General features: G+C 46.2%; 1 protein-coding gene across 1 annotated transcript in view; it reads left to right on the top strand.

Moving 5' to 3' along the window:
• The window catches only part of LOC117223057 (protein groucho), a 187,182-nt gene extending 165,504 nt beyond the window's left edge, over positions 1–21,678 (top strand). The window contains exons 8-13 of the mRNA XM_033475166.2: positions 12,680–12,805; positions 12,884–13,166; positions 14,155–14,413; positions 14,885–15,160; positions 17,057–17,660; positions 18,265–21,678. Of these exons, the coding sequence (XP_033331057.1) occupies positions 12,680–12,805; positions 12,884–13,166; positions 14,155–14,413; positions 14,885–15,160; positions 17,057–17,660; positions 18,265–18,372 (1,656 nt within the window). The 3' untranslated portion in view covers positions 18,373–21,678. The remainder of the gene's footprint in view (positions 1–12,679; positions 12,806–12,883; positions 13,167–14,154; positions 14,414–14,884; positions 15,161–17,056; positions 17,661–18,264) is intronic.
• The last annotated feature ends 458 nt before the right edge of the window (positions 21,679–22,136 follow it).

A 22,136-nucleotide genomic window follows, 5' to 3' on the forward strand; every position in this document is an offset into this window, starting at 1 on the left:
TAACAGTCCTCCCGTTTCTTCGTCCCGTGAAAATAAACCCGCTCGCCGGGGCCCTCCCAAACCCTCGGCCGCGAAAGAGTTTACGAACAAACGTCACCGAACCACACGGAATTTAATCTCCCCGAAAAAAATACCGAGTCGCCGAGAACGGCCCTGCTGCCAACCGATTCGACGCGGATCGCCGATTCGCCTCGGTTACGAGCAATTTCCGGGATGCATCGTTCCGTGGAACAATCGGCGGAGGGAGAGGGAGGGAGCCGGAGCCGGAGCTGTAGCAGCAGCAGCAGCAGCAGCAGCAAGAGGAGGAGGAGGAGTAGGAGGAGTAGGGTACCGGCTAATGGAAAAAGAAAAAGCAATCGTCGCGGTTTCTGTATTCAATAAAGCCCGGAGATAGTGAACCGGAGCTCGAAAAAGGGGGTTGATGGGAAGAGAAGGAGAGCGGCCGAGAGAGTATCGACTGGCAGAGAGATACGCGGGACCGCGGGAACGTTGAAAAAAGAACGAGGGAACGGCGAGATAGCCCGGGGGGAAGGGGGACGGTCGAAGAAACGATACCGAAACGAAACGAAAAAGCTGGAAAGGGAACGCGATTCGATGCATATTGCGTCGGTCGGCGGGCATTTCACAATAGCGCCCGGCACGAGGGGGTGGTTCGACGTGTGCTCGCGCGAAACAGAAACAGAAAAAGAGAGAGGGAGAGAGCGAGAGAGCGAGAAAGAGAGTGACCCGCCGTAAAACCGTCGCTGTCGTGGTTGGAAGTAATTGGCCGCAACGGTAACGTCGATGGGAACGCAGCCGCTTCGAGGTCGGTCGAACGATAACGATAACAATAATATCGATCACCCGTGGGACGGGTTTTGCGGCAAGGGTAAGGGACGTCGAGACAGGACTCCCTGTGCGTGTGTCGGTTCGGCGTGTGTACGCGGAGGCGGGTGTATGCGAAAGAGTGGCGTAGGGGATAGTGTGTACGGAAGTGGGTGGGCGAAGCTGTCAGGGCCCGGTGGTGGTGGTGGTGGTGGTGATGGCGAAGCACTCGGAGCGCGTTGTTGCATAAAATTGTAAAGCCCGGACCGACGGTGGCGGCGCCGAGCCGAGATAGCTGCAAACAGAGGCGAGTTAATTTAAAAATGCAAATTCCACCGCAGGGCTTCTGGCCCGGCCGATGAGAGGGTGGACGGGGCACGGGGCACGAGGGGTGCGCCCGCTCTGCACAGAGCTCTAGGCGCGGGCGACGGGCAAACGGGAGAAAGAGGGTACCGCGGTTCGCGTTTGCGACCGTTCGCCGGCAGAAAACAGAAGAAACGTCGCGACTGTCGCTCGGAAAAGGGGAAACTCGTGGCACGCTATTTACCGTGCATCTATGGATCATGCACCGTCGGCTTTTGTCCGTTACGCGACACCCCTCGTCCCGTGTTAGCGCCGGACCGCACGGTTAGCGACGTTCCAGCAGTCCAGCGTGAATGAATTTCTATAATGATTCGAACGCGTGGAATCGCACGGATTTGTACGTGCTTCGTCAGGAGGTACGAGGATAACGAGCAATTTGTATTTCGTAAAATCTACATTTGGGTTACTTCGTATGCCCCACATTGCACAAGGTCTGCCTTTTATTTAACCCTTTGCACTCGAAGCTATTTCAACTGTAAATCTAATATAATTTTTCCGGCTTATAGTATTTTTATTTCGCACGACAACGCGCATTTTATGCACATAAAATCGACAATTGTGACTCGACACAACGGTTGCGCTCTTAACAATGTTTTTAAATCTAAACTTTGCCAATGTAAAGATTATTTTATATATATATAGAACGTGACATCATAAATTTTAATGGCGCCTCAGTGTCACCAATCGAGTGCAAAGCGTTAAACTATATTTTACTGAACTTCCAACGTTTGTGATCGTTGACATGCGATTTACTTTCTACTTCGTACTATAACGAAACTTATTGTATTAATTAACTAATATATCCGCGATATTTAGTGTAATTTTTTAGAAATAGTTCTTCACACTTTACACCAATCTAGCTTCGAATCCAAAAATTGTTACTATTGTACAAAGTGGCATAATATTAAAAGCTATAAATATTAATATCAAAAACGTCAATCCTTTTGAAGGTTTAAAAACCTGATTAAAATAACCGAAATCGATGGATTTAAATTCTGCTGTTCACGCTGCCCCAAAAAACTAATGCTTTTAAAATGCTTCTGCGAACATTTTTAAGAAAATATCGATATGAAGGAAGACGGTAAACACGGAATGCTTTTTATTTGAAACAGTAATGGAGGGAATAAATTGTTTGGCGGTCGTCAAAAGTGCGCGCTTGCAAAAAGAGGAAAAAAAAGAATTTCGCATGTTTAAAAGCCAATATAATTAAAAACGATGAAGGCTCGTATCGAGCCGCGTGTAGGTGGACGTATTTGCTTGACAAACACGATGGTAGTGGGTTATTAATTTTGTTATCGGTTTTGCTGTGAAGCTTTTAATTTCTCGTGTGGGAAAGTACTAATTGAATGCGGTATTTTCCCCCGAAGGTTATTTAAAAATAATTTTCTGTTGGTCGATCCGAATATTGGTTAACTGGGCTGTGTTTGACGAACGCGGAATATAAAGAATAAAAGAGAGGATATTTTGATCGACGAAATTTTTACGCCGCGGGCGCCAGAGTCGCAGAGGAGGGTGGCCGTGGCATTGGTCTGGCAGCGCCGGACGGCTGGCTAGCGACGGTCTATAACTACTCGGAGGCGCCGCATAATTTTGAATCCTCTTAAGGAAGTAATTTAACCTTGATCAGCTTTGGAAAGCTTACGAATGCGCACCGTGACTCGTTTCCTGGCCATAAAACGCGGATCGTTCGGCAAATAATCGCGTCGCCGTGATCGATGAAATTGAAAAGATCTCCTAGTCTCGTAGCGGCTTCTAAAGAATGCAAAGGTAATTAGGAGAACTTGCGAAAAGCCTTTCACGGACTAAAAAATTGAAACAACTTCTAAGTTGTTAAAAAAAGCTGCACGAAACATGTTTTAAAAATGATATTTGCCGATTCGTGCAATTTCGCGTTGAGCAGCACAATTTTCGACCGACGTTTCGCACGGTTCCTTTTTATCTGAAAAACTGAGAACCAATTGTACGGTTCGTTTCTCGTTCTCTCCCGATATCAGCTGCGCGATTCTCACGACTGCGGCAAGGTGGCCGGAAACAAAAATAAAAGGTAAACTCAAGTTAATCAAGGTAGCGGGATAGCAGCCGAACGGACGCCGCGCGGGAATAAAAGTGCGCGAACACTAATTGCCGCAATGATGGATGCGCGCAGTGACCCAGTAGCACGTGGTTGATTCCAGAAATCGGCTGCTGGCATCCCCGCGGGACCATTAAAAATTCCATGCATCCTCGAGTGAGGTCGCCGTCCAATGTAGTCATGAGAACCGGCTGAATTACGCCTGCGTGTCAACTTCTCGATGAATCTTCTCGTGGCGCGCCGCGCGCTCGTTGTTCCGATCAAGGAATCAAATGACCGTTGAAACCAACTTCATGAATAAATCTTCTATTACACGTGCAATGCCAGCGTTAATTAAATTTCATCGCGTTCGCGGCGTTTCCCGGCCGATTTCGGTAAATAAGAAATGCCGGTTTACCATCGTCGTTATTCATCTTTTGCCACGAAAGTAGACTTCCAAGGTTTGTAATTTTTGCGATAGGATTGTGCACGTTTTATAATAATTAAATAGATGAAAAGGCAAACCTCTTAGCGGGTTGATTTTTTGCAATTAAATTTACCAGGATCGAAGGGATGTTTTAACACTTTTAAAAATGATTTTACAAAGCTCGTGAAAACAGGAACATGATAGGTTCACTTTATTCGGAAAATATAACGATCGAAACATCGGTCTATGTTGTAGGCGTGTTTCATAGGGCGTCAGGTTAATTTTGTATCGTACCGACTAAGGATCATAATCATTCGTTTCCACTGCGATGCCATATGACACGAATGCTATAAAATCCAAAATTTATAAGCCACGTTATCGTGCATTCAATTCTACATAGCGTTTATTTCTTGAAATTATTATGAACATTAATCTGTTCCGTATCGACGCGGATGCTATAGCACTCGTCGTGCATATAACTATTAAAATATTCCGAGTATTCGGACAAAATGTGACTAATCGAAATTTGGACGTCGCAATTAGTTTTAGAGCAAATCACTTGTCTATTCTTGCAGCTCGTTAATATTTCCCCTGGTCAAAGACTTGTATAACACGATTTATCTCGCTCGAAACTGGCATCAGAACGTACCCGAAATACGTTCCCGCATCGTTCACGATTCCCGAGAAAATTAGCCGTGCGTACTTACACGAAACGCTCCGCGTAACTCTTTCAATCGCGGCAAATAAACGCGCGAGACCGCGAGCCAGCTCCATCGAGCCCGGCGATAATGGATAACGGCGTCGCGAAGCGACCGAAGTTAATCGCTTCCGAAGGAAGAAAAATATTAACGAGGAATGCGGGAATCCGTCGACGGCGGCCTCGACGGTCTCAAATCTCTGCGATGGTGGCGTCGACGAATCTGGCGATCGCAGAGTCGAGCGATTCCCGTTCGCAGGCTGTCGGCCGCCGGTTGAGAACCTCTGGGTACAATCTTGTAGCAACTGGGGTTTGCGGGGTCTTGGGAGACGCGACTCCGGTTCGTAACCTCCTCTCTCGGGGTCCTGGCTACGACGAGGGTGGAGTGAGGAATAGGGAAACAGGCGGCGTGGGTTGGTTGAGGTGGAATACCGTGGGGTGAGTGGTAAGGAGACTACTTGGCGAGCGCCGGCGGTAGGGGGTTGAAAGGAAGGAAGGAGAACGAAGAAAGTGCGACCGAGCGGGCGGAGGAGGAGGAGAAGGAGGAGGAGAAGGAGGAGGAGGAGGAGGAGGATGAGGCGAGTCGGTGGCTTGGGATATATCCGTAAGGTTCGACGGTGTGGGTAGCGGTAGTTGGGTCGAGACGAGGCGTCGTGGCGAAGGAGTCGCTCACTCGCTTACCACCCTCATGGCTCCGACCACCAACCCCAATACCACGCACACCACCGACCTCCTCTTTCCCTTCCTCGTCACATCGTCCTCTCGACTACCGCCACCGCACCATCTCCGCCTGCTCCGCCGGTGCCTGCTGCCGCTGCTACTGCTCCGCTTGCCAAGTTGCCTGCCTGCCTGCCTGCTGCCTGCCTGCCCTCGTCTGCCAGTGCCGGCCCACCTCTGCCTGTCGGCAGACCAAGTCGTCCCTAACACTACAAAGTCTATATATCGGCGGTGTACCCAACGGCGTGCCCACCAACCTGCCTTCCCTCCCCTCGCTCCTTCTCGGGCCACCCCTTTGAGAGGTACCCCCATATTGATCGTGCCGCGAGAACCCTCTTTGCCGAGGAAAGGCTGCTCCCGCACGATCCCGACCATATCTAGGTGTAAGTAAACTTACGCGAACGAAGGTCGGGGGGCCCCTGTGTTATACCCGTCGTTCCTATCCCGGCTCTCCACCGGCGGGGAGTGCCACGTACACGCGGAAACGCGGGCCAAGGAACGCGCCGAGGGTCGTCGCGGGGGATGGAGGGCGCGTCGTGACGGAACATCGAGTGCTTTCGGCGTTTCAATAGGAAGAAAGGTAAACGATGCGTCGGGGGTAGATAAGGTTGCTGAATACAACGCTGGAATCGAACGTATTGTGCGATGAGAAAAAGAGGCCGCCTGTCTGAGGATGCGTCTGGCCGACGAACAACGGGGATGGGCCACGTTACCCGCCCCCCCCCGGCGATGGTACAAAAGCTTAAATACTTCGGCTGGGCTGCAATTAAGCGAAGAGACTTATAGACCACGGATCTTTCTGCTAAATATTCTTTCACGGAGAGGAGGATGATGGATTTGGTTGGAATCGTTGTTCCCGTGGATTTTGAACGATTTTTTACGTTCCGAATGTTTCAAGGTCTCCGATGCAATTATAATATAATTTTAACAGAAAGAGATCGCTAAGAGAGAGAGAGAGAGAGAGAGAGAGAGCAACGTGTGTCACTTTGTAAAAATAACAGAACTGGATTCGCGTGGGCTTTTCGCCGCTTCGATCGTCCAACGTTTGCTCGAATCAAGATATTTGCCCGATTATTTCCTGTGAATTCTATTTCAATAAGTAGAACAGTTTTAACCCTTTCGGTACGAGCGCCGGATATATCCGGCATCCATCTGGTCACCTGTATGGCCGAGCACCGGATATACAGGGTGTTCCAAAATTATGGTATTTCCGAGAAATGAATCGCACGTGCTATGCGCGCATTTTCGGCGGGACACCCCGTCCAGTGGAAGTGTCACGGCGGGCAACGCGCTCGTACCGAAAGGGTTGATAGAAAAAAGCGTGCGAGACGAGCGGTTTCGACCAGCACGGCTGGCGCGTCGAAAGAGTAAATTATCGTCGCTCGAACGAAACTGTGACGAGAAATGGCGCAACTGTTCCGCCGTCGCGAGTTCGAAGAGGCTCTAAATGAATAATTGCGCGTTCGATAACTAAGCGCTCGGAGATCCGATGTATCGTAAACGGGCGGAGAACCCGATGTCGCCGGTAATCGGATCGCGACAAGGACAAATAATCTCGTTCTCGCCGGGGAGTCTCTCCGCATCTCGGTCATCGATTTAAAATATAGTTTCATTCCGTCGCCGTAAAGCAGTCGGCGGAACGTCCCATAAAAATGATCGTTGGCAAACTGTCGTATTTCGGTAGCAGAAATCCCTGACATGATTCTTCGTGAGCCGTCCGCGGAGGTTCGCATAAAAATTCTATGACACGTCGAAACTTTGGCAACAGCGATTCATACGGCTTTCCCCCCTTGATCCGTACCAGGGAACTGCTCCGATTCCACGAAACTTATCTCACGCTAACCATCTCCGTTCCGACATAAATCCAAGATCTTCGAGATTCCCCGCATTTTTATGATAATGCCACGGCCGCCACTCTGTATTCCTCTCGGCGGAGACTGCCGCGCTGCCATCTTCTTCTTCTTCTTCTTCTCCTCCTCCTCCTTCTTCCTCTTCTCCTTCCCGCTCTTTCTTCTTCTTCTTCTTCTTCTTCCGACCACGGTGGCTTCCAGCATACGGCGCGGAGGATCGTTCTCGGAAGTATCCGGTCGAACTCGTTTCCCCTCTGTCCCCCGTGTTTTCTTTTACCGTCGATTTATCCTGGAAGTAGCGACGGTGTCCCGAAGTGTACGGGGCTCCTCTCATCAAGCTTTCCTTTCCAGGAACACGACAATCGTAACCGGAGTCCAACTCCCGGTGGCTCTCGGCTGGATAAATAGTTGGCTAGCCATTACGGGATAACGAGAAAGGGAGAGAGGGGAGCGGCGGTGGGGAGAAGGAGCGAGACAGATCGGTTCTCCTCGTGTACGCCCCGCGAGAGAAAACGAATCCTCCGGCCGGCCGAGCCCTTTCGTCCCGAGAAAAGTCGAGCGCGGGCACGTACCACGGGCCCCGCCGAGGATTCCTTCCTTTGAGCAGCCGTTCCAAGTTCGCCTCTGCCTGTTTTCTTGCCTCCTTCCGCCGGAATTCCTGCCTCTCCCCTTTTTATCGACTGAACCGACCCGTCCCGCCGCGTCTCGTGCCGCGCCGACCCCTGAATCTCTCTCTCTGTGTGTCGTCGGATTGCTTTCTGCCGCGTGCCTCCGCAGCGCCTTCCGACCATGTCTCAAATGCTTTCATCCGATAGGTGTCATGGAGGATCGGTTTTCACTACTTTTCGGCGCAACAGATGGAATCCACGTACAATACACCGCTCCCGGTTTATCAAGGATACCTTCAGAAAATGCTCTGCCGCACCTGTAAACCTCCGTTCTCGATAGAAAACGTTCCATCGAAATCATCGATCTGTTCTCCATCGTCATATATCTCACCTGCAGATTTTTATTTCTTTTTTTATTTAATCTCGCACTGTGATTAATCATGCCGCAATCTGACTTGCGACGAAGATTATTAGCAATAATGTTACTCCGCTCTTTTAACACTTTGACGGCTGCGACACGAACAGCTCGATAGTTTCACAAAGTTAAAGTATTCTATTCGGTGAAATAAAAATTGTACGGAAAATTTACGTGATATACATTAATTTTCCAACATTCTTGCGAATCTTGCGAATCTTAATAAAATTAAGAAATTAAAATCGACCAGCGAAGAAATTAATTTCCAAAATTTAAATTTTAAGCAGTTCTGTTATCCACACGTGGGTGTCGCAGCGTCAAAGTATTAATAGTGTAATTATAATACACTTTTTTAAAATTTAATTTAACCTTATTAATAATATAAACAGGGCAAATTTGATTAATGGTATAATTATGATGCATTCTTCGTTGCATGATGCATTCTACGCTGAAACGATTTTTACAATTCAAATTTTCGCGAAGTAACGTGTACGTGACTCCGGCCGTCAAAGTGTTAAGTCGGAATAAAATTCTATTCTAGCGCGTCACCGATATTTAATCGTTCAAGCGGATGCAAGCATATCATCGATATAAATTCTCTTTTTCTTCTACGAAATGATTGCAATCGGAAAGTTCTGATCCGGCATTGTCGCGTCAAAGCGAAAGTTAACGTGCGATAAATAGAACTGCTTTTTTCTCGCCTAATAATTAATTAGTGACAAAGAAATTAAAAATAAAGGCAGCAAGCAAATGATTCATCGATTGTATAAAAAACAATGCATCGAAAAAATAGCTTAAAGTATCGTAAGGCGACGTAGTACTTCATCGTGCCAGCGAAATGTTTGCATAATTTTCGCGAGACAACTTAGCATTATAAATATTAGCATTATTAAATATAGCATTATAAATACAGCAAATTTTCCCAAATTGACGCTTGTTCACAAAAGTTGACGATTTGGGAAGAGAAGATACGATTATTGGAGGCTCGTTTGTATAGTTGTAGACAATCGGTAACTATAAAAACGAGCCTCGAAGCTTGAACAATCTTTTCCCAAATCGTGCATTTTCGTGAACAAGCGTCACTTAGGGAGAATTTGCTGTATTTATATTGTGTCTCCCTTTATATTGTCTCGCGAAAATGTACTTTGCAAGCATCAATATCGTTATCGACGTAAATCCTGCGTTGGGAACCACTCGCAGCCGTGCGAAAACTCCGCGAAGTAACTCCCGGTAATCATGCCCGCGCGATTTCGATCGAGCATTTCTGCCGGGGGTGGTAAAGTAGTCCTCCAGCGTTGCGGAACACCTTGTTCAATTTGCTCCAGCACGGTGGCAATTTGAATTCATTGAGACATTCGCACGGAGCCGTACCCGGTGCTCGAACCGTCGTTATTCCCCGGGAAGAATAGGCCGGTTGCCGAGGACTTTCTAAATCACGGGCAACCCTATTTCATCTCCTTTCACTCGACACGAGTCCTCTAGAACTCGCGGCGGACGCGACGCGAGGCGACGCGGCGCGGCGCTGCGAGGGATGATACCGTGGCGTCGGGGTAATGGACCGAGCCAGAGGTGCTAGTGGATAAGAGACGAAGGGTAATTGAGAAGAGGAGATTTACTTCGGGGGTCGAGAGAGGCTGCGAGTGGGTAGTTTACGATGTTGCTCCGGATAGGGCGCAGTTATCGGGGACAGGGAAAGGGCTCGGCGTGCTTATGTGGATGAAGAGGAGACACACCGTTCGCCTGTATCCCCGACAAAACTGTCGCTCGTAAAACTTCCTGTCGATGATATCTTCGCCGACCTTTCCTTCCTATCCCGGAGGCGTCGGCGGCGCAGTTTTCGGGAATAGGACGTTTCACGGCGCTTTCCCAACGCAAACGATTATCGCTGTCGTTTCCCGGAAAGGGAATTTTAAGGGGCCTGAAATTAATGGGGTCGCCGTTTCACGACGCCGATAAATATGGTAAAGTGAATCGCTTTTTAACCATTGCCACCTAGCGTACGAGCGCAGCTGGCGGAAGCTATAGTTTTGAGCCACGTGCATTGTATTAGAGCACGGTGAACCGAGCCGTGTGTAATAACGCAGGCACAGTGACTCGCATTAATATTCGCGCACCTTTCGAAACGGAATAACTTTTTTAAAACTGGATTAAATGTCGTGAATTTTTGGAGATGTTTACCGTAGTTGATTGTACCATTTTCTGTAATTTACTGTACAATTAACTCTTTGCACTCGAGTGGTGACTCCGAGGCACCATTAAAATTGTTACATCACGTTCCAAGATAATTTTTATGTTATAAAAGTCTGTACGTAAAAAAATTGTTAAAAGTCTAACTGTTGTACGAGTCGCAAGACTATAAATTTCATATGCATAAAATGCGCTTTGTTAGATAAAATGAAAATACCATAAGTCGGAAAAATTAATTTAGATTTACAGTTAAAATGGCTTCGAGTGCAAAGGGTTGAAATACTTTTTCAAATTTTGATACTACTTGAAATGATAAAAAAAGAAGAATAAAAAATTCACATCGATTGCTCTTTTTTATCGGAGCCAATAACAAAAATTTGAAGATGCGTTTTAGAGATCTCGGTAATTTGTGCGCATACTGAAAATCGAACGGTATCTTCAAGTTCCTCCGAAGTGCTCTTTTATATTTAATTCTGTGATAAACGAACAAATCTAGCACCGCTAATATCGATGAAGCAAAGTGCTAGCAGTATTATCGTTGGTATTAATTGATTAAGAATTGTGCTTCACCCGTATTATATGAATTGTTACGTAATGGCAATAATAATGTAACCAAGATAAAACGGAGAGACACGAGTGCCCGAGGTTTCCGTAAAAGTAAGATTGAATTTAATAGCCTGGAACCTTCGAAGATCGACGTCGATTGTAAACGATTGTTTAAAAATGTCGATGGCGAAGTCGCGTTGATCCGAACGGCGTCTAAATTAAAACTGGATATACCGTGAATTCAATTTTTCTGTTACGACGAAGACGTAACAAGTTCGCAGAAAATGCTTTCGAAATACATCGATCAACGCAACAGAAACTCGTTACCCGTAGCGAAGTTTTAATTGAAAGTTCTGATATTTCATCCCTATTAAAAGCGGCGGAGGGGGGGGGGTAGAGGGACGTCGGTGCCTACGAGGCAAATAAAAATTGTTTTCCCCGATTTCCGCGTCTGGCATTCTTTAACCGAGCGAACGGTTTTCCGTATTATTTGCCGTTCGCGTTTTTCTCGCTTCGAAGGAAGCCCGACGAAGGAATCGGCCCGGCGGATGCGTAATTTAATTGCTCCCGTCGCCAGGCAAATATTTTATTTAATCGGAGAACGAGGACGAAGTTCCCGACTTCTGCCGATGTTTTCGTTGGCTTCCGCGATGCCGTCGCGCACCTTTAGAATCGACGTTCGTCGAAAGATCCGATGAGATCGACGACTTTGCACGAAACGAAGCGGAAGCGGGACGTCTCGACAGGCTCGAGACTGTCCCGAATAAGATTTCACGCGATAAACGTTGACACCTCTTGGGCTCTCCTGGCTGATAGGCTTGTCGTCGAACATATTTGTAATCGGACAACGATTACCATTATCCGACGATGTTTACTCGTTCCGATAAGGAACCGGTAGCCGTTTATCGATTGAATCAACATCCGGCGATTCGTTATCGCTCGGCACTCGAGAGAGCAAGACAAAGTGATACTTGTAACCGACTTTTTTCATGTTTCATTGACCTTCGCGGTTGGCAATCTGTTCAAGAATGATTTTACGAGAGTATCGAATTCATTGTTTGAACTGGAAGTCTTTATACAGGCTGTCCAAAAAATGTCTCGCAATCCGAAAGTGGCGGGTTCCTCGGGTCATTCGAAGCAACTTTTTCCTTTACAAAAATTTTCTCCGAGGCACCGTTTAAATTAACCAGAGTTTAAATTAACTTTTTACGAAAACACGACTCCGCGTCTAGTACGTTTTTCGAAATGAAATGCAGAATGATGCACGATTTATACAGTCTGCGGATGTTCGCGGAGACCGCTCACTAATAATAAGAGCAATGTGTTAGCACTACAATTAAATATCGTTAAACAACTGCGATTGTTTTCAACGAATTTCTATTATTCTCTGTAAACGGCGAATAATGATCTCGAATATCTTTATTCTAAATCTTCTTTAATTTAGATGAGAGTTCTATGAATGCTAAGCGAACTTTCATATTCTTTAGTGCATAAAAAAGTGCACCGAAATCTATTGAACTCAACTTCACCGCTTTCATGTAATGAAAAACAGTCATTTACGACATTCGTTCAAATTCTTATGCATCAACGTTTTCACATATTCTTTAACGCTAGATTTACAGACTCTACCGAAAGCAACTACAGTAATGTCTCTCTAATTGACGCTCAGATTGTCCACAAAAATGTACAATTTGTGAAGAGGAGATACGATTATTCGAGCCTTGCAGTTTGTTTTTATGGTTACGAATTGTGGATAATTATAAAAATGTGCCTCTTCCCAAATTGTCCATTTTTCTGCACAATCTGAGCGTCAATTAGACAGACATTACTGTATTTTACTATTATTATTTTGTAGCTGTAACAGCGACATATTTATTCGGATACTTCGCGATCCGAATAATCGTAAATCACAAAATTCGGCGTTAAATCGAGAGAGTTTCGTCGCGCAAGGGTTCGACAAACCTTAAAAACAAGGCAGAAACGCGGTTCTGATTCCGACGCTCGGTTTGTTGCAGAGAAACTCGATATCGCCGGCGGAACGGGAGAAGTACAGTAGACCCCGAAGCACACCGGACCCGCAGCACCACGATCACCTGCCGCTGAAGAAGATGAAGAAGGAGCAGGACAAGGACATAGGCCATGTAAGTATCCAGGATGGTACTCCATGATTCACCACCGATGGTATACCTTAATAAAGCCGTGCACGTTTGCCCCGACAGCAAAGCGATGGTGAAAAGAGCGACCAGGACTTGGTGGTGGACGACGCGAGCGAAGGGCCGGGGAGTCCCGCGGCGAACGGGACCTCGTCGCCCAGGGAGAACGGCCTGGACAAGCTGGGCCCGTCATCGGTACCTTTGAGCAGCCAGGTGAAGAAAGAAGTGCCGCCACCCTCGCCGCGGAGCGGCACCAGCAGCAACGCCAGCACGCCCTCGGCCAAGAAGATGGAGGATCGGGAGAAGCCGACCACTCCGATCTCGAAACCTGTCACACCTACATCAGCCGGTACGTTCCTCTCCATCGCGAAGCGGTAATCGGCCGTAGGAGATCGTTAACACCGCGACGGGACGACTCTTTTTGTTTCGGGGGTGTAACGAAGTCGGAAAGTGCATTACGGATGAGTAATAGGGATCGAGGCGTTTCTCGGACCATATAAAGACGTTGATCTATCTCGCGATGGGTATCACGGCGAAGTTAGCTTAATTAACCGATCAACGAAAGTGCCATTTAGTGGGAATCGCGTGGATCTGTTCGTCGAGTATTCGCGATTCATTAGGAAAAACTTTACAAATTCGAAGTACGGGATTTAAACAGACCTGTATAGCGAAATATTAACGTAGTTTTTGAAACCACCCGCAGTTCTTGCAGGGCAAAACCGATACGTTGTTGAAATTTAGACCCGAAATTCAATGCAAGAAGTCGACGCGTTTCTTCAATCGTGTGTCATTAACTGAATATTGCTTACTTTGATCTGGGCTTTAGATGTTGAATTCGGTACTGTAAAACCTTCGGAACGAGTAAATAATTTTACGCAATTGACGATATATTTTTATAGTTTCTCGTATCAAATATTTAACTTTAGAGAGACTTTTAAAAAGAAGTACCAAAAATCACGTTCCTGGTAAACAATTTCTACAAAAATTTTACTTCAGAAAGTTATCGCCTTTTCCATTCTCGCTGGTAAAAAGATCGTCGATAAAATTTGAAAGAAATCGCGTACATTAAAAATTAAGTACGGTATAATTATTAACGTCGTAACACAGTGCTTCTAAGTATTACCGAATTGTATAAATTACAAAGACGCTTTTACGAAGATTTCAAGATTCTGCTGGTGCTGACGTTTCAGTTAGGGCATGTAACATCTCGAACAATTTAAAAGAGGTATTTCTGTAGAACTTAATCGAGGTATCCGGTTGCAGTTAGAACACGATAGGCCCGCGTTAATCGAGGAGGTGAAAAATGGCAAGTCTGACGATAAATGTATGGTCGACAGGTGGTAGCAGCTCCGGCTCCGGCGGTCTGAAACCATCGAGTTCCAGCAAACCGCTGGTCTCGGCTTCGGCGGTCGGCCCTTATCCGCCACACTATCCGCCGCCACATCATCCACCCGCAGGACCTCATGCGGACATGTTGGGTTATCCTCCGGCAGCCCTGAATGGATATCCCACAAGACCGCCTCTTCAGCAACTCTACGATCCTCACGGAAGCATGAGGGCTCCTCTCGGACCTTTCGGTGTGCCCGGTGGCAAACCGTAAGTACTCTTCATTTTACTTCACCGGTTGGCTTCGTGAACGCTCTCGATCGTCTCGAAATTTTACTCGTCGACCCTTTTCGATTCCAACGAATTCGACGCGACTAAAACGTTACCGGCGCGTTCCGATCGAGTCTAGAAATCTTATTACGACAAAATATACGATCAAACAAGTTTGCGAATTTCAGCGTCGATCGGCTAATTTATCCGGAGGAATCCGGACACATTTCATCTAAATAAGAACATCTTTGTCGGATATAAATTTCCTCGATACAAATGAAATCGACCGTGCCTATTAAAATTAACGAACGTAGAAGTTGTTTTAAATCGCACACGGTAATCGTTAATGGCTACCGAACAGATTAGAGAACGGATTAGAGCGTGAAATGAGAATGAAACGAGAAAAGCGATAGTTACCTTATTACCGGCAATTTGTTCCACGAAGTAAATCGAATTTCTTTGTTTAAACAGCGCGTACAGTTTCCACGTGTCGAGCGAGGGCCAGATGCAGCCGGTCCCGTTTCCACCTGATGCTCTAATTGGACAAGGAATACCGCGTCACGCGCGCCAGATAAATACCTTGACACACGGCGAGGTGGTGTGCGCCGTAACGATCTCAAATCCGACTAAATACGTTTACACCGGTGGCAAAGGATGCGTCAAGGTCTGGGACATCAATCAGGGCGGCGGCGGTAGCGCGAAACACGTTTCGCAGCTTGATTGCTTGCAGCGGGACAACTACATCAGGTTGGTTAAACGTTCACGGCACATGACACATTAACTTTCCACTCCGCGGAGCAAACGCGATCCCAGCCTGAATAAATTCTGATTAGCGCGCACCTGCGGTACTATTAAGGTCGCGTCCAATGATACGTGCGACTGTCCAGTTAATCGGAATATCCTCGAAAACGTTTCGATTTGCAATCAAGGCACCGATTCGAACATCGTTCATGCCGTTTGTCTGCCTTCGATGAATTTCATATTCCCGACGACGTTAAGTTCAAAGAATTAACCCTCTGCACTCGAGTGGCGACTTTGAGGCGCCACTAAAAATTGCTATACTATTTTTCAAAATAATTGCAATGGCATCAGACTCGTTTATATCTAAAAGACTCTTAGAATTGCAAGTTTTGTACTTGCCAATAGGCATAAATCACAATAAATCGTATAAAATAGAAACACTGTAGGTCAGAAAATATGTTTAAAATATAATTAAAATAGCTTCGAGCGCAAAGGGTTAAAAGCGACTGCACATACAGAAGTAAGCATCTCCGATCGAGATATGTCGTTGAAATTGAAACACGAATTGAAGCATCTCCAAACGTCTCCAACCAATTAACAGAGCTTCCAAAAGCCGCAATGTCTCTACAAGTAAAAAGATCTATCGGAGAGTAAAAAGATGGTAGCGGTAAGACGCACGATGATTATACGAACGAGTTCAGTGAAGCGCGGATGGCGATAATAACAAGCGACAATTGCTTTCTTTCTTACACCGTGCTGCCGATTGAGCTAACGCAGGAGGAGTCGTGGAGCTGCGGCTCTCACGCAATTGCGAGAAAACGAGCGATCGTTTCCTATTGGCAGACTAAACTGATGCGTGTTCGAAACGCGAGTCCCGTGATCACATTCAGGCGGGGTTCCGAGCTTAAACGCCGACGGATGTTCGAACGCGAACCCAGAACCACCAGAACGAGGTTGGGAGATGTGAAGGACAATCGACTAGCTCAGCAGAGCTCGAGCAACACCAACGGTAGTCGACGCAGTTCAAAGAGCTGTGGTAGCCTACCGCACAGCTCTTTGATCTCCGCCGGCTACCATTGGATAGCAGTTGGCTGGCGCAGATCGTCCAGCAGCAGCGGTGGCAGCAGCGGTGGCAGCAGCAACAGCAGCAGTTCCAATATGCTTCTGATGGAATTGTTTATCACAGTGTTTTCTGCGATACGTGTGTCTGCAGATACTATGATAAAATATTCCATCAGAAGCATCTGTGCTGGCCAAACATCTGAAGCACAATTGCATGAAGAATCCGACGCCGGGGTGCAATTTGAATGCGAAAAAACGTCCGCCCCGATGTGATTGCGGCTGGCAGGTTCGAGGAGAGAGGAATGCGCCTCAACTTCCACACGAGGCACGAGTGCAAGAAATACGGTTGCAAGTGATGTCACGTATTTTTTGCAATCGTGCCTCGTGCGAAAGTTCAGTCAAGTGCCCGATCTGTTAACAAATCCACGGCCGGATCGACGGCGGACCAGCGACATTTGATCCACCGCTTCCGAAAGGATCGGCCATAGAAGTAGATTAACCAGGTGTCATTGAAATTTACAGTAATCGAGCAACAGGCTGCCCGATACGTCTATCGTTCGTTCGCGAACAGGCCTAACTGCTCGTTGGCCGGATATCGCGTAACAGCTAGAAAATTATCTCGAATAGGAATAGCATGCAACTCGACCCCGTGAGATCCGATTAAAAGGCTGCTATTAAATTATTTAAACACATCAAATCTGTGTTCTAGTAATTACCTTCGCGTTGAAGCTATCCAAGAGAAACGAAGCCTTGAGCGAATGCAATTTGAATTCAACCGAGCACATTTCGTCTTAAAACCAATTTCATATTCTAACGCGGTGTTTCCTTTAAATCCCACAGATCCGTGAAGCTGCTACCAGACGGCAGGACTCTGATCGTAGGCGGCGAAGCGAGTAACCTAAGCATCTGGGATCTGGCGAGCCCGACGCCGAGGATCAAGGCGGAACTGACCTCGAATGCTCCGGCTTGTTACGCGCTCGCAATTTCACCAGACTCGAAAGTCTGCTTCAGCTGTTGCAGCGACGGCAACATCGCTGTCTGGGATCTGCAAAATCAGTCTTTGGTCAGACAGTTCCAAGGTCACACGGACGGCGCTTCTTGCATCGACATCTCAGCGGACGGATCGAAACTGTGGACCGGAGGTCTGGACAACACGGTCCGCTCATGGGACCTCCGGGAAGGCAGACAGCTTCAACAACACGACTTCACCTCCCAGATATTCTCCCTCGGCTACTGTCCCACAGGGGAGTGGCTCGCGGTCGGCATGGAGAACTCCAACGTCGAGGTGCTGCACGCTACGAAACCAGACAAATATCAACTCCATTTGCACGAGTCCTGTGTGCTTTCGTTACGTTTCGCTACCTGCGGAAAATGGTTCGTCTCCACAGGCAAGGACAATTTGTTGAACGCGTGGCGTACACCTTATGGTGCCTCGATATTCCAGGTAAGGCTCGAGTTTGTTCGATCGTTTCTGTACCGTAATAATTTGAAGACCGTATGACACTCAACGTTCTCTCAGGATAAACTAGAATCTTTCTGTATAAAGTATCGGTTATATACCTTAAAATGACCTTGAGAAAATGCCTAGAAGCTAAAAATTGTCTGTTACTCCGTTGTGAACAGTATAAACTCCGTTTTGGTTATTTTCAGTACAGATATTTTGATGATTCTTTTTTCATTTTCCCCTGACAGTATGTCCTGTTTAAATGAAGTCGTTCACAATGTCTCAGAATGAATTGAAAATACTAAAACATGTTTCTATAAAATTTACATGATTACTCTGCTCTAACCATGAATTATTTTGTATAACCTTGTTCAATTAACCCTTTGCATGCGAAAGCATTTGAACTTTGAATCCAAGATGGTTTTTCTAACTTACAGTATTTCTGTTTTATATAACTTATATTAGTGTAACTTTTAATAGATTTGAAATATAAATGATAATTCACTTAGAATCATCCATAGAGTGTAAAGGGTTGAAACCGATGTCCATAATTGTAGGAAACGTAATAGACAGTTTCTAATGGAGCAATTTTCTTGTGTTACAGTCAAAGGAATCCTCATCCGTGCTTAGTTGCGATATTTCTACCGACGACAAATACATCGTGACCGGATCGGGTGACAAGAAAGCCACCGTATACGAAGTGATATACTGAATCACCACCAGGACCACGCTATCAGACTTTGGAGATTATCGTACGAAAGACTACGCTTTCGTAGTATTCATACATGAGAGAGCACGAGAAGCAACGTGCTTCGGTTTTCTGGCGAAGAAGAAAGAAACACGTTTGTAGATCACGCACTAAAACTGTCGGTCTAAGGAGCACGAGAAGCCAAACTCTACTCCGAGGGGACTAATATTTTGTGAATCGAGTGACGCGACCGACAGTACGTGTTATATTTGTTATATTTGGATGATGCGCAAACGGCCGCCATAGATGGACACGATTATGCCGCCGAGGACTAAAGTTACATTATATAGATATAAATATATAAATATATATAAATATAAATATAAAGGTGGCAGAACGTTTTAGCTATTTAAGATTGTATAGAGCGCATAGTTATAAATAGAAACGATGTTGAACGATACAGTGCGCGCGGTGATGTTCGCCCCTGAAACGAGATCGCGTAAGATCGGGGTGTGTACCGACTTCGGCCAGAAGTCGCCTGTGTAATATGTTACTAATGTAATATAGCGTTTTACGGTTAAGTAAATCATACGCGTGACTGTGAGCGATCGCGATCGCGAACGTGGACGCATGGTATTTGGTCGTTCCCGCTATGCGCGATGTCCTCGTGCTTTATTTGCGAAAGGACGAGCGAAGGGGCACGTGTATGGATCACCGATCTAGCGTGTAAACCCGTAGGAATGTGTGTCGCGTCGCAGAAATTCGATCGAGCAAAGCGAGCACCGCTAGCGGGGCCAGTCCTGAGGGGAATCGATGAAAAGTTAAACGCATCAACCTTTTGTTGGCCATGATCTTCTGTTGGCACGTCTTTTGGGTCCGCATCGGTCGCTTTTTTTTCAAGGCAGCGTCTTCCGACAGCACCTTCTCAATATTTTCGCCTATCGCAGCTTCCCCTTTCGACCACGATCCACTCAGTTTATTATGGAAAGTAATCTTCTTCGAGACTGTCACGTTCCATCGTCTCTTCGGGCCTCGACGCCTATACGATTCACCATGGAGACAGTCGTTCCACACGCCCCTCCGACTGCCATGTAGAAGCACAGCCCTGTCAGGGTTTCATGCGCATCCGCAAGCATGTGATCACTTCTGTTGTTGTTAACCCATTTCTTCTAGAGTTATGCGAGAAACTATGCGGAACATGATCGGCACGCCCGTCGTACACGGAAAGCGGCCGCCCCTAAATCGTTGTATCTTTATGGGAGTGTAACAGACGCGATGATGTGTACCTGTCGACAGTGTTTGGAATCTGCCATGAACATTCGGCGAGCCATTCGTTCGACCTGCTCCCAGAAGTTGCTAATAATATCAAACACATTCGTAGAGGAGAGAGAGAGAGGGACATAGAATGGACATAGCGAGTATAGGGCTATGAACTGATGTGTAATTATTTCGATCTGAAAGAAGCGTCGCGGTATTTACGTTGCGAAAGAGTAACGACATCGTTTGGTACTCGCACGCAGGCCTGAGTTCTGGGGACTTTGTTGGCTCTTTCGTCGCTCCGCGTCACACCGCCACCGGATAGATAACAATTGCGTTCGGTAACCATGGAAATTTTGCGACGGCCACGGAAGGATGAGGAAAGAAGCAACGCGTTCGATCTCTCGACCGTTTTTTTTCTAGAGCAAACATGCACGATAAAACGAGACGACCTCTTTTAGTCGTATTAGAGTCGACGAGTCGATCCCTCGCGAGGTACAAAGCTTTTGGTATGTCGTAGCTTCTTGACGTCCCGAGCCGATCACCGGGCAATGATCGCAGAGTCTTTGCTCGACTCATTGCGTAGTATATTTTTTACGACCGCTGCTCTCTTAGCCGTGACACGATCGCTGCTCGTACGAACGTATGTTCGCAGTGTATTCGTATATGTTTTACAGATTCGATATATCGGTTTGAGTGTTTCATTAGAGGACCGACTGCGATGTACTTTATATGTTGTACCGTCGTGAGGGGGATGAGATGTCCGCGTCTATCGGAATCCAGTCGTACTCGATGGAAATACAGGAACACATGCGAGCGAGCTTGGGCGCGCGTGACATTATTCCCACACTCCAGGCACGAGACGCGTGTACTTTGCGAAAGGCATACAGGATGCGCTCGGAAACGATACGTTTTTTCAAGATATTCTGCGAGATATTTTTGTGATTGTCCACGATGACCCTAGTTTTAACCAAACAACACGAATCGCGTCGCAAGCGGAGCAATCTCTGCGGTATCACGAGAACTTTGTAGGCTGTCGAGCAACGCGGGGGGACCTGTCGAGACATCTACGTAGATCCACCTTGGGCCCTAATACTCGATTTCTAGGCACCCAGACCAATGTAACTCGTGTAGCGGATTACGTGTCCAACCGAGGGTGTCGCAATTAGTAGTCGAATTTTTAAATCATCATTTCAAAGTGAACCGCAGCGCTCGTTCCGCTCGCTATTCGACTCCACCGAATTGAATTTTATCGTATCGGAAGGATCAAATTGACGATTGCATTTACGTACGTTGACAGTTTTTCTTCATGCCGGCGTGACGGGGCGTGAAGTTAGGGTACTAGGTAGCGCGTCATTATTCGGATCTGACATACGGTCAAAGCAGGGGATGCATAATGGAGATTTATATTTTGTTACAGGATGACACACGTTTTACATTCGCTGTGATCGTCGTAGAATCGACGCTGTAATACTGCCCCGCGCGAGGATTATCGTTAAGTAAACGCAGATTTTTTCACCACAGGGAAAGAATGAGATAATGGTACACGCGAGAATCGGAAAACAAAAACAAAAGTGCGGATAGATTTTCGACGAGCACAGCTCCGAACGATAGACCAATAGAAACAACGATACCTCAAGAAGACTCAATAGTTAATTATCTCTTACGGATTAACTTGTACAGAATCCATATTCTTTTACAGTGAATAATACGCATACCCACGCAGATGCATTAGGACACACACATACACACATGTACACACAAGTCACAAACACATTAATGCAGACGCACTAGGAAGAACAACGGCAACAAAAGAAAAGAAAAAAAGAAATAGAAGTATAACAACGAGATCGCGGCTCGACACATTGAAGTAATTAATAATTGTGTCCTGCATTGACTAAATTGTGTCTCCGTGCTCACAGTTTGCACTCCGTGTGTACGAAAGTAAAGCGAATGCGTTTCTAGCAGAGGAAAAAAAGACAAGTGTTAATCCTTTCCAAGCACAGTTCATGTTGTTCCTATAGCTACGCGACAATTGTTTCTTTCGACAATTAAATCATCTATATCTATATACATTGTCTGTTTTCTTGACTATCATTCCGTCCCTCCTCTCCCGATGAAAGTTGACTTTAGCGTGTTATCGACACTGGGGGTTGTTTATCTTCCATTGTAGGTAAGACGTGTGAAAGAATTGCTAAAATGCGAGAAATCCAACGTCTACCATTAAGGAAAATTAGCAGATTTCAAAGGAAATATTCAGATTGATTTTTTTGTTTCGGTGACCCTTTTGTTGTTCAACTCAGCTTAAATTAAAAGTGAAAGAATATACTTTAAGATAGACTAGATTAAATTGGAGAAAAATTATGAAATCATTTTAAGAAATTGGAGAATCCGAGCTCTGATATTAACGAAAATTGCCAGATTTCAAAGGGGAAGTTCGGATCGATTTCAAGTTAGGTTCTTATGGGCCGTTTTTTATGCAAGTTAGCTTAAATTAAAACTGAAAGTGTATGCTTTAAGATAAGGTGGAT

Source organism: Megalopta genalis, chromosome 4 (genome assembly GCF_051020955.1).
Source record: "Megalopta genalis isolate 19385.01 chromosome 4, iyMegGena1_principal, whole genome shotgun sequence".
NCBI lineage: Eukaryota > Metazoa > Arthropoda > Insecta > Hymenoptera > Halictidae > Megalopta > Megalopta genalis.